The 12,664-nt window shown below is 38.1% G+C and overlaps 1 protein-coding gene across 1 annotated transcript in view; it reads right to left on the bottom strand.

Moving 5' to 3' along the window:
- Positions 1 to 12,664, bottom strand: part of rpa2 (replication protein A2) — a 44,935-nt gene that overhangs the window by 14,779 nt on the left and 17,492 nt on the right. The window contains exons 4-5 of the mRNA XM_056761899.1: positions 5,596 to 5,709; positions 5,440 to 5,514 (exon numbers count right to left, since the gene is read on the bottom strand). Coding sequence (XP_056617877.1) covers positions 5,440 to 5,514; positions 5,596 to 5,709 — 189 coding nt within the window. The remainder of the gene's footprint in view (positions 1 to 5,439; positions 5,515 to 5,595; positions 5,710 to 12,664) is intronic.

Here is a 12,664-nt window from a genome sequence, read left to right as displayed (position 1 = left end):
CAAACGCTGCATTTCTCAATTTTCAAATAAAACACAGAAAACATTAAAGCTCTGCATGCAACCCAGCATTAAATGAAAACACTCCTTATATATTGAAAATAATTCAAACCGAATTAAGCATTGATTGAATGCATAGGGCTAATTTAAAATGTAAACCCTTGTTAAATGAAATTGTGTATTTATGACTAGTAATAAATATAATTATTAGTGCCTGTAGATTTAAGTTCTTGTAACTTTGATATTATATATCGCTTGTCTTTTAAGCCTAAACGTTTTAACTCTTGCACGTCTGTTGACTGAGGCAATGAGTTTGACGCGTCAACTCACGCCGAGTGAAGATCTGTGAATAAACTGCCACTCAGCAGTAAACAAGAGCCAACCCACATTAAAAAAGTACGCGGCAGAAGGCTCATTCTTGTTGAGTTTACTGTATCAATCAAGTGTCCTAACCGCCAGAGAAGAACATTATGATCAACTGTATCAAAGGCATCTGCGAGATCAAGAAGCAAGAGGACTGTATTTTTGCCACCATCAACTGCAAGTAAAATGTCATTAAACGATGTAAGCAGTGCAGACTCGGTAAAATGATGTGAAGAAAAGCCAGATTGAAGAGGTTTTGTTAACTTGGCTTCATTAAAAAATTAGTTAAATTGTGAAATACAACCTTTTCTAAATGTTTGTATATAAATGAAAGCTGAGAGACATAATATAATTATTAAAGCAAATTTAAATTTAAAGCAAGCACATTCTCACATATAACTTAACTTCAACTGGCGTGTAACCTAGCTGTATAGACCATTTCACCAGACACGCTTGCCTGATCCCCATTTAACTTCCGGTTTGTGTTCAGTTCAGTTCATCTTTATTCACTTTCCGAAGGCAATTTGGTTGCAGCACACAAGTATTCACATAAACACAATACATTTCAATACAAATACATTTCCTTCCTAAAAACTTCTTAACTTACATTTAAAAACTTTACAGCTGAGAGGATAAATGAATGCCTAAATCGATTTGTTTTACTAATCGGGATTCTAAAACGAATGCCAGAAGGGAGTAGGTTAAACTCATTATACAATGGGTGGAAATCATCTAACAAAATGTTCTGGGCTTTACCCAGAACCTGTCTATGATATAACTGGGCCACAGTCATCTGCTTACACCCTGTTGTTTTACTTCCCTGGTTAACAATCCTCTCAAGACAGTTCTTGTTTTTCACATTTAGAGAATTAAACCAGCACAACAGTGAAAAAGATAACAGTGACTCAACATAGGATCCGTAGAACATACACATCAATGATTTCCCCACATTAAATGACCTTAGTTTCCGCAAACAATACAATCTTTGCTGCCTCCTCTTACACACAGCCTCGGTATTAGGAGAAAAAGATAATTTATCATCCAAAATAGTACCCAAGTATTTGTACAAGATAAATAATAAGGGCGAAAGGACACACCCTTGAGGAGACCCAGTAGATGACCCGAGCCATTCAGAAAAGCACTCATCTCTGCTTTCTCTGCACAAGGAAATCCAAAATCCATCCTAGCAGACTAAAATCCAAACCAAATTCATTAAGCTTCTCAACTAAGATATGTGGCTGAATGGTATTGAAAGCGGATGAAAAATCAATAAAAATCAATTTAACATATGTTTTCGGCTTATCCAAATGTTGAAGAACTAGATGTAAGAGAGTCGCTATAGCATCATCTACCACTCGCCTAGACCTATAAGCAAATTTTAGGGAGTCTAGAGAACTCTGTGTTCTTTGAAAAATTAGTTAAAAAAGTAATCATGCAAAGCATTTCATCACTAGGGATGTAAGCGCCACAGGTCTAAAATCATCCACCACCAATACATTTTGCTTTTTTGGTACTGGAATCACTATAGACTGCTTCCAAAGTGCAGGTACTTTCTGTTGTTGGAGAGACAGAGCAAAAATTTCAAAAAATATTGGACCTAACTGCTCGGCACATTCCTTAAGTAATCTACCCCCTATTTTATCAGGCCCAGGAGCCCTCCTGGTTTAAAAACTGATGTCACATCACTAACATTAAAATATACTAGTGTATAATAATATAATTATTTACATATAATTTATGTTATTATTAGTTTGCATTTATTTATTTTACTGTATAATAATTGTATTAAATAAAACATTTTTGAATGTTGTTGTTTGTTAAGTTTATTAAATAAACAAATAGTTGAATGGTTCCTGTAGTTTTGACACATTTAATCAAACCGTATGATACATTGACATCTAGCGGTAGAGCATACAATCCAATGCGCCATAAGCAATCCAAAAAAAACGCGCAGTACCTCAATTTTGACTCGCCTATCATCACAGGTGAACTGCATTCTAAATATCAACAGCATTTTCTCCGTTACATCATGGCATTTCACGGGCGCAAACATGACGCTTAAAACGCATGATTTTTGTCAAAAACTCTTCTGATTATTTTTTTTAATCAAAACGTCGAAATTCACCGAAAGGCAACTACTTTGCAGATATCCTGACTACACATTTATATAATTTTTATTTGATATACATAGTCATTTTTTAGGGTTCTATGATTGTAGAGCCTGCCTATAAACATTAGTGTGTTGAAAAAGTGTTGGTGCTTTAAGTGCTTCACTGAACTAAAATTAAACTTAAAAGATCTCAAGATAAATGGACCAGGGCTTGACATAACCTGGGAGGTTGATGGCTCTGTGTCAGAGCATTGCTTATGATTTTCGGACGGATAAGGCCTTATATCTTAACATTATTCTCGAAAATATTGTCAATCGTTCTTTTCATCTTCTCTTATCATCCGCGCCTACATCCCCTCTGTTTAACTGATGGCCCTCACCTCTCTCTGTCTGACTGCAGCACACGCATTTTCAATCCTACACACTAGAGGTTGCCTTAGACTTTTTTATTGTCCGTCATTTTGACTGATAGGCTTGTAAAAAATCTGTCAATCTATTATAAGCCGTCACTATGGTGCAAGGAGTCATTAGATGGTAATTGGTATGTTCGTGACATCATCACGCTTGCGTCTCGGAACGTGTTGTAATTTAATACAAATGAATGCCCAATAAAGACGTTATTGTTTATATGCATTTATATATTTAATCTTTTAATGTTTATCTTCATATGCAATTAGATCTGGTAAAACCCAATTTATATAGACCTATTATAGTTTTTGATACCATATTCAAGCCCTCTCCAAATCAGTTTTATTTTGCTCATATCTTGTGTATGTAACTAAAGTTATGGATGAGGTCAAGTTTTGCGATCGCGGTCCAGCTCGCGTGAGCAGCGGAATGCGGATAACTCCTGGTGCTGCAGACTGGGAGCTCTGTCATGGTATAAAACACTTTGCATGCCATAGTTTACACAGGACTTGCCGGGCATGTGCATTGATACTCCTTCATTCTTCATGTTATGTGGTTTACTTTGATAGGTGAACTGTCTTTCCCGCTTCCCAGCTCGACATCCGAAGGGTTTCCCAGATCGCATCACATATGTCTAGTCAGTAACAATGACAGATGAAAACACACAGTTCTAATGAAGGGAAACAGGGATTTACAAATTGCCCTCATTGTAATCCGCCAAAATGAAAGAAGGCCTTCATATTTTTCTGTCACTGGTAAAAAAAATCAATCAATGTCAGAGAATTTTCTGTTAACGCGATCTCTGGTACACACACGTACAGGAATATCTGGAACACGGCCAATCAGACGGGGGTCCGCCCTTCACTATCATTAATTGGTTTAGACCACGATATGGGCCTAATGTGCTTCTGTTGATGAATCACAGGGAGAATTTCACAGTTGCGGAGACTTTTATTCCCCCTCGAACGGCTGGTCGCACCGGTGCGACCTCTGATTATTTTTCGTCACACCATTGAAAAATTAGGTTGCCAATTGGTCACAATCTAGAGCCCTGCCTTACTGTCTACAATCCATGGATAGCCTGGCGTCCTGACTAGTTCCTCCGGCATGTTGTGCGACTTCTGGAATTTGCTTGTAATTACTTGGTTGCACCGGAAAACCTATGTTTACGATCTCTGACTGAATGTAACAGTAATTTGTCTGACTAATTTCTACAATTACGAGGAAACAAACAAACAGATACACAAACAGAAAGCACCAAAACGGGAGAGCGTAGAGCCGCTGCGTCTGTGCGTGCCGCCATCTCGCCCTGTTTAAGACGTCTAAAACTCCCAAACAGGTGAGGAGCCTGTTCTTGTGGAGTGGGCAGCAGCTGCTTATTTAAAAAGAGGCAAAGAACCGATGTTATTGATTGATGCAAAGACTGATTAAACTCTGAACTTGGTACTCTGAATTAATTTGAACCATCAGAAAATGTGCACGTCAAGAACATACTTATATATTGTATATACTCTATGAAAAAGTATACATTTAGAGTTTAAAGCAAAACAAAAGGGCATGTGTTAATATGTTATTAGGTTGTTGTTGTTTGTAATAATGTAACTTTTCTGCATGTTCACAACACAATGTAAAGATATCTTCAAATAAAACTTAAGATAATTCGCCTGTCATTCATTCTTGTCGTTAACAGATTTGAAATGATCCAGAGCTGTCTTAAGTATTAGAGATTAATTACATTCCCTGAACTTCTCAGCGCTAAGTTTAGTTTTAAACGTCTCAAATATCACATTGTTCTTCCTTAGGCTCGTTAAAATCCTTCACAGCAAACAGTGCATAGTAGTCAATGACCAGTGCCAATATCAGTAGATGTTATTTTTTTTTAGTTTTCTGCAGAGATCTGCGGGCGCTTATTCCGTGCAGCCTCATCGAGCATTGGTACGTTGAGTTTGGGGAAAAACGGAGAGCAGAGCGCAGGAGAAAAGCCCAGCTAATTGCTTTTTAAAAAAGTATACCGCACTTCAGTTGGAAACACTTTAAAAACTAATAAATTTCGATGGTCGCCATATGCGATCCCCGCAAAAATATCACTCGCAAATTGATATTTTTGGTCGCAAATTCAACTGTTTCAGGTGCAGTCTGGAGCCCTGAGGTCTATTTGACTGTATATCTAATATTGATTTTAGATCTTATAAAAAGCAGATAATTATATTTGTACTTTTTGTCTTCATTTGTTAAATTGGTTGTTATTTGGGTCTTCATATATCCCATATATATGTCACCTATTTACTAGTTGCCTAAAACTAAATAATCTTTTAATAATTGTATTTGTTGTTGTTTTAAAATTATGTAATTATGTGTGTACCAGCCAGCTGCTCTAACATGTTGACAGCTTCATATTGTTTTCACTCAGTTTAAACTTTAAACTCAACAGTTTGTCTGGCTCGGGAAGACCTCTATGCACAGGTTTGAGACCATTCTGTTTTACAACCTTGAAAACAAAGACAACTGAATAAATTCTAGCTGAAATTATGGGTATATGCCTACAATGAAAAAGTTCTGACCTGAAAAGAACGCAGGTTGCCAGAGACTTTGACGTAGGTCCCAGGAGGAATGACCGAGTTTTCCACACCCATGTCCTGGAAGGGAACAGTCAAACAGTCAATGTTCATGAATGCATGTGTGAAGTTAGAAAAACACAATGTACATTCAGTCTATACCTCTGTATCTATCCACTGCTTCACATCCATAGGAGCTGATGTCATATCATCCACTTTGTATTGGATGTTGATAGTGGATTTGTCAGCGCCTCTAATAACTCCTACAATTGTAACCTGGACAAAAAAGTAAATTTAATAAAAAGCGTCTTGTAGAAAAGGGAATATAGTCCTACAAATAAATCCCCCTTTTAAAAATAGCAGCAACCTGTAAAAACTAGGGATGCAACAATACAGTTAACCCACAGGTTTATACGTACCTCGGTTTTTATCCACAATTTGGTTCTGATAGCTTGGCAGATGAAAGAGTTTTTTCATTTCATTATGCTTATGGGAGTACCAAAACAGCCGTGTTTGGAATCTATTATTCTGTTTGGACTCTCTGGAAACAAAGATAACTCCCAAAATGATGTTGTTCTGAAAGAAGCGGTCGCACTGCATTTATAACAAGCGTGGGCATGACGCAGACAGTGTAGAAAGGATCCTGTTGGCCAGCTGTATGATTACCAAGCGCATATCCCAAACCCCCAATCCCGCCCAAACAAACTTGGTTCAAGAGTGCTAAAGAATAATATCCTCTTCTCCCTCCTTCACCCATTAGCAGAGTGTGCCACTCCACTCCTGAATGGCACACATATACCTGGCCATAGTGACCCACCTCAGCAGTTGGATGGACATTAAGATATCACCACTCAGGCTGTACCCTGCCCATAGACATCACATCAGTTGGATGAGGACTCGACACCAAAGGACGTTTCTGTGGATAACAACCGGCAGAGCCAAAACAAGATACTTCAGTCTTCAGAAACACCACACTCGCAGCCCCTCTCACTACACACTCTCTCCCTCTCTAATACATCATCTTTTTTGAGCTTCTCAGAGAAAATGGAAGAACTAGTATTTGCTGGAACAAAACTCTCCCACTCTATTGTGGCGAGTCCACAGGTTTCAACTAAAAAAACGTCAGGCCCCACAACCACCAAAGCCTCTGGGTCAACCTGGCCAGCCCGTTCCCTCTGAAAGAGCTCTCCGGCCTCTGCCACAATGCTAGTGATCACACAAACCCCCATCTGCTGGAGATGGACTAAACAAGACTGCAAAGAGCACTGGTAACTGATATGAATTGGTTCCCTGCTATGATAACAGCAACAATCTCAAATATTTACAGAAAAAGTGGGAACCCAGTGTTCCTTTAGTTTTCCCTATAACAGTCCAGATAAGTGAAAGAAAAACTAAGGCCCTCTCCAGTCGTATGGCAAAGCTATCTAATCTACTAACTTTTAGACGTCACTGAGTATGACAGGGGTAAAAAACAAAATACAGTTACTATTAAATTAGCACTTTTAAACATCCGTTCACTAAAAAACAAATCCTTTTTGGTCAATGACCTAATCACCAGTAACAAACTGGACTAAATGAAACTTGGTTAGATGATAGTTGTAGTGCTACAATCCTCAATGAACCTGCTCCCCCAAACTTTACTTTTATACAATTTTGCAGAGCTATTAGGAGAATATTGACTGAATATTGACCATTGACCTCAGAATTTGACTGCTTTGTTATTGCTGGAGATTTTAATATTCATGAAGACAAGACAGAAAACAACACTGCAAATTCACTTTTAAATGTTTTAAACACATTTGATCTGATCCAGATTGTGCACGGTCCCACACACAATCGTGGACACACTCTGGATCTGCTCATTAGCAAAGGTCTAAACATTTAATCCATTATTATTAGAGATGTGGGACTGTATGATCATTTCTGAATTTTCTTTGATATATCAATTAGTCCTGACACTGAACATAGACCCGTCTCTGTAAAAAAGAGATTCATTAATGAGAACGCCAGTGAGCTATTTATGAATGCTATGTCTTTGTCACCAAGTAAAGCTGCAGACTCTATGGATGTTCTTCTCGATAGCTTTAATGCAAAAGTTAAAAATTCTATCAATGCCATTTCTCCAGTAAAGGTCAAGGCGATAAGTGGCAGGCTTAAAGCACCCTGAAGAAACACACCAGCAGTACAAAGCATTAAAAGAACATGCAGAAACGCTGAGCGTATGTGGCGAAAAAAACAAACTTGAAGTTCACTATAACATCTATAAAGACAGTCTGCATGCCTTCAATGTTGACTTCGGCTAAGCTAGACAGAACTTTTTCTCTAACATTATAAACTGCAAAATGAATAACACTCGCACTCTTTTTGCAACTGTAGAGAGACCAAGAAATCCCCCTAGTCAAGTTCAGAGGTAAATGCTTTCTTATGACAAATGCAATGAGTTCGCAACTTTTTTCCTTGAGAAGATCAATAATATCAGAATGGAAATCAGCAAGGCTCCATGCGGCAGTCAGGTCAGTCTGACTTCAGTACATCAGAAATTAGTAACTTTGTCTGAATTTTAGGGGTGCTCTTGATCAAGATATTTCGAGCCGATCACCGATCCTCGATCACTGAAAGCTGTATCGACCGATACCGATCACCAATTACAGGAGCTATTTGAAGCTTTCTCAGTACCAGAAGAGAAAGTCTCATGAATTAACAAATGAATATTAGTAAGTAACATATTTGGTAACGCTTTTCTTGAAGCATGCATGTATAATGCATTATAAAGAGTAATTAAAGGGTAAAATGAATTATTATTATATAATAATGTCATAATATATCATAATGTGTGTTGTAATGCATCATATGTAGTTGTAAAGAATAATAACCAATTTAAAATGTGTAGTGTAACAATGAATTGCTTAGTGTTATTATAATGTATTTGTAATTGTTATTATAATTTATTAACTGAAATAACAATTATCTATAAGACATTTACATTTAGACATTTAGCAGACGCTTTTATCCAAAGCGACTTACAAAGAGTTAGCGATATGTCATACAGACATACATGCAGTATGTATACATACATACAACAATACATTCAGTAATGACATAAGACTTTACAATGCATTAAAATTATTTAAAACTACATTTTTTAATGCATTAAACATATGCTTCAAGGAAAGTGTTACCACATATTTTCATAAAACATAGCAGCCTGTGACATGAGTCCCAGAGACCCTTTGTCTTCCACACTATAAAGTGGCCGTGATCAAAGCAAATTTATTACATTATTTTCTCTGATAATCTGATATTTCTTTATGCTTCTTACTGTCCTTGCAGTAGGGTTGATGCTTTTAAAAATGTCTCTGTTACTGACAGCTGAGGAGAGGTTGCGCTAGACAGACTTTTCATTTATTATTCAATGTTTCTGTTGTCGGACATAAAATAATAGTCTAATTACAAGCAAATGTTTATGTTCATATGTCCAATCAGTAACAATGGCAGGTGCCTGTAAAAGGTGTTTTGTACTCACAAGAAAGCTGTGGTTTGGTCATACATGTGCTGCTTCTGCCGCTCACTGACCAAAGAAAACGCAGTGAGAGACATTTTTCCACATACTGAAAGCTATTATTTATCCAAAAAGACGCTATTTTATGAGGTAAAAACTCTGTAAAGATGGCACCACAGCGCGCCTGTGTGTATGCGTGCACGGGACACGGGGAGTGATGGATGCATATGCTCCTTGAGTCTATGTTGACCACATGCGCGTTTAGCAAAACTGCGCAGGCATTTGAGAGTAAGCTACTCAAAAGGAAACACACGTCCCTTCGCGATAGCCTACCTCCTTCCACTCACAATCCCGTTCAGTCCATTCACGATCATGTTCTAATGACACAAAATGATAAATAGGGGAATTACAAATCGCTTTTATTGTAGTCCGTCAAAATGACAGATTGCCTTCAGATTTTTCCATCACTGGTAGAAAAAGAATTTCGGTTGACGCGATCTCTGCAGCTGAGTGGCGCTCGAGCTGCTGAACTGCCCGCTCACTCTGCGCTAACTAACTTTGAAAACTGCTCGCACTGCTTTACGTGACTAACCCTCAAATGTAGGATGGCCTTTTAGTGCCACAGTAAAAATTAAAAAAAATCCAAGATTTTGAGAATAAAGTCTAAATGTTGCGAGAATAAAGTTGAAATGTTGCGAGAATAAAGTCGAAATGTTGCGAGAATAAACTCAAAAAACAAGGCGAGCCAGTTTAGCCATTACGCCACCCGTAGTTGGAATCTGCTTCCAGAAGACATCAGACGTTCACCAACAGTAGCCACTTTTAGATTAAAAACACACGTGTTTAGCGGTGCATTCACAACCTGAGCACTGTGCTGGTTTACATCAACTGCACTTCTATTTCCAATTTATTCCCTTATTCTTTTCATATACACACTCACATTTTTAATCAATTTTATTGTTGTTTTATTGTTTCTTTAAATCTAAAATATTTGTGATCTTGAATTATTCCATTTTAAAGATATCTCTTATTTCTTTCGGTCAATCGTTTTATGTAAAGCACTTTGAATTGCCCTTTTGTATGAAATGTGCTATAGAAATTGCCTTGCCTTGCCTTGCCTTGCCTTGCCTTGCCTGACATTTAATTATATGTAACCATCAAGACCTACAGGCCGCGAAACGCCCATTACCACAGTTCTCATGAAGGTTATTGTAAACAAAGATGCTTGTAGGATCTGGCCAGACCAAAAGGACTCTTAGGTAAGAGTCAGATTATTAAAACGGTAACACTTATAAACTATGTTTACCTGGAAACCTACAGTTGTACTACATATACAAAACGGATTAGCACAATTACTTTATATTGTAAGCTCTCAATTAAACATGTACACATAACGTATTTAGCATACCACTTTCAGACGCTTGTTGGTCTAAATGAATTTGCTATTGACTTCTCTTTCAGGCTCAAGTGGCTGGCAAATCCCGCGTTGAACTCGCCAAAATTTGAAACGCAAGCATAAATTTGCGTTCAAGGCACAAAACACAGCGTCTCCTTGACATGTTGTATACGCAATACTACCTGAAGTGCTAGTGGGCAGGTAAGAGTGTTCCCGTTTCGTGGACAGGCTGAGATTGTGCTGATGTTACACAAAACATTCAAAAGCCTAACAATTTGCTTGGGCGGTTTGGAGACGACTCATTACTTTGGAAGCCAATATCATAATTTATCATGGACATTTTGGATTAACAATTTTGCAGATAGTTAAAATTGAAGGAAAGCCAAGTTACACATGTGATGCCGGTAATTTTATTGGATTCATGAAACCTGCTCTTTAACAAAAAATAATTTGCCTCTTAAAAAGAATATAGAAAATGTGAAACAATCAAAGGCAGAATACACACAAATTAAAAGAGAATAAAATGGAATTTGATAAATAAAGGAACATCATACTAGGGCCAATAACCTGCTCTAATTGCTTTGGCTGCTGAAGAATGGGCCATTGGTGACAACCCCAGCATTGCCATTGCTAAATATTAGATAAATACTGGGGATATATGCATTTGTTATTTGTACAGATTATGACGTGGAGTATAATTTAAACCTGTCCAATCTTTAGCATTCGATTATGTTGGCACTTTCACCAACGGCCCTGTCTTCAGCTACAGACGTGCTGTAGGTCCATCTGCACTCTTGTAGTGATGACAATTGACTGTAGTATCAGGGTTGATGTTAAAAATCCTTAGGTCTATGTTAAATTGTAATATTATATACAGTGGGTATGGAAAGTATTCAGACCCCCTTACATTTTTCACTCTTTGTTATATTGCAGCTATTTCCTAAAATCATTTAAATTTTATTATTCAAATTAATGTACACACAGCACCCCATATTGACAGAAAAACAGAATTGTTGACATTTTTGCAGATTTATTAAAAAAGAAAAACTGAAATATCACATGGTCCTAAGTATTCAGACCCTTTGCTGTGACACTCATATTTAACTCAGGTGCTGTCCATTTCTTCTGATTATCCTTGAGATGGTTCTACACCTTCATTTGAGTCCAGCTGTGTTTGATTATACTGATTGGACTTCATTAGGAAAGCCGCACACCTGTCTATATAAGACCTTACAGCTCACAGTGCATGTCAGAGCAAATGAGAATCATGAGGTCTAAGGAACTGCCTGAAGAGCTCAGAGACAGAGTTGTGGCTAGGCACAGATCTGGCCAAAGTTACAAAAAAAATTCTGCTGCACTTAAGGCTCCTAAGAGCACAGTGGCCTCCATAATCCTTAAATGGAAGACGTTTGGGATGACCAGAACCCTTCCTAGAGCTGGCTGTAAGGCAAAACTGAGCTATCGGGGGAGAAGAGCCTCGGTGAAGGAGGTAAAGAAGAACCCAAAGATAACTGTGGCTGAGCTCCCAAGATGCATTCGGGAGATGGGAGAAAGTTATAGAAAGTCAACCATCACTGCAGCCCTTCACCAGTGGGGGCTTTATGGCAGAGTGGCCCGACGGAAGCCTCTCCTCAGTGCAAGATACATGAAATCCTGCATGGAGTTTGCTAAAAAAACACCTGAAGGACTCCAAGATGGTGACAAATAAGATTCTCTGGTCTGATGAGACCAAGATAGAACTTTTTGGGCTTAATTTTAAGCGGTATGTGTGGAGAAAACCAGGCACTGCTCATCACCTGTCCCAACAGTGAAGCATGGTGGTGGCAGCATGAATGCGGCCAAGTACAGGGATATCCTGGAAGAAAACCTTCTCCAGAGTGCTCAGGACCTCCAACCTACCTTCCAACAAGTCAATGACCTTAAGCACACAGCTAACATAATGAAGGAGTGGCTTCACAACAACTCCGTGACTGTTCTTGAATGGCCATCTCTGGAGAGACCTAAAAATGGCTGTCCACCAACGTTTACCATCCAACCGGACAGAACTGGAGAGGATCTGCAGGGAGGAAGGGCAGAGGATCCCCAAATCCAGGTGTGAAAAACTTGTTTCATCTTTTCAAAAAAGACTCATGGCTGTATTAAATCAAAAAGGTGCTTCTACTAAGTACTGAGCAAAGGGTCTGAATACTTGGGACCATGTGATATTTCAGTTTTTTTATTTTTTTAAAATGTCAACGTGTTTTTCTGTCAATATGGGGTGCTGTGTGTACATTAATGAGGAATAAAAGAACTTAAAGGATTTTAGCAAATGGCTGCAATATAACAGAGTGAAAAAT

This window comes from Triplophysa dalaica, chromosome 12, assembly GCF_015846415.1.
Source record: "Triplophysa dalaica isolate WHDGS20190420 chromosome 12, ASM1584641v1, whole genome shotgun sequence".
NCBI classification, from domain to species: domain Eukaryota; kingdom Metazoa; phylum Chordata; class Actinopteri; order Cypriniformes; family Nemacheilidae; genus Triplophysa; species Triplophysa dalaica.
Note: the sequence above shows the minus strand (reverse complement) of the source record. Positions and strands in the feature narration are given on the sequence as shown.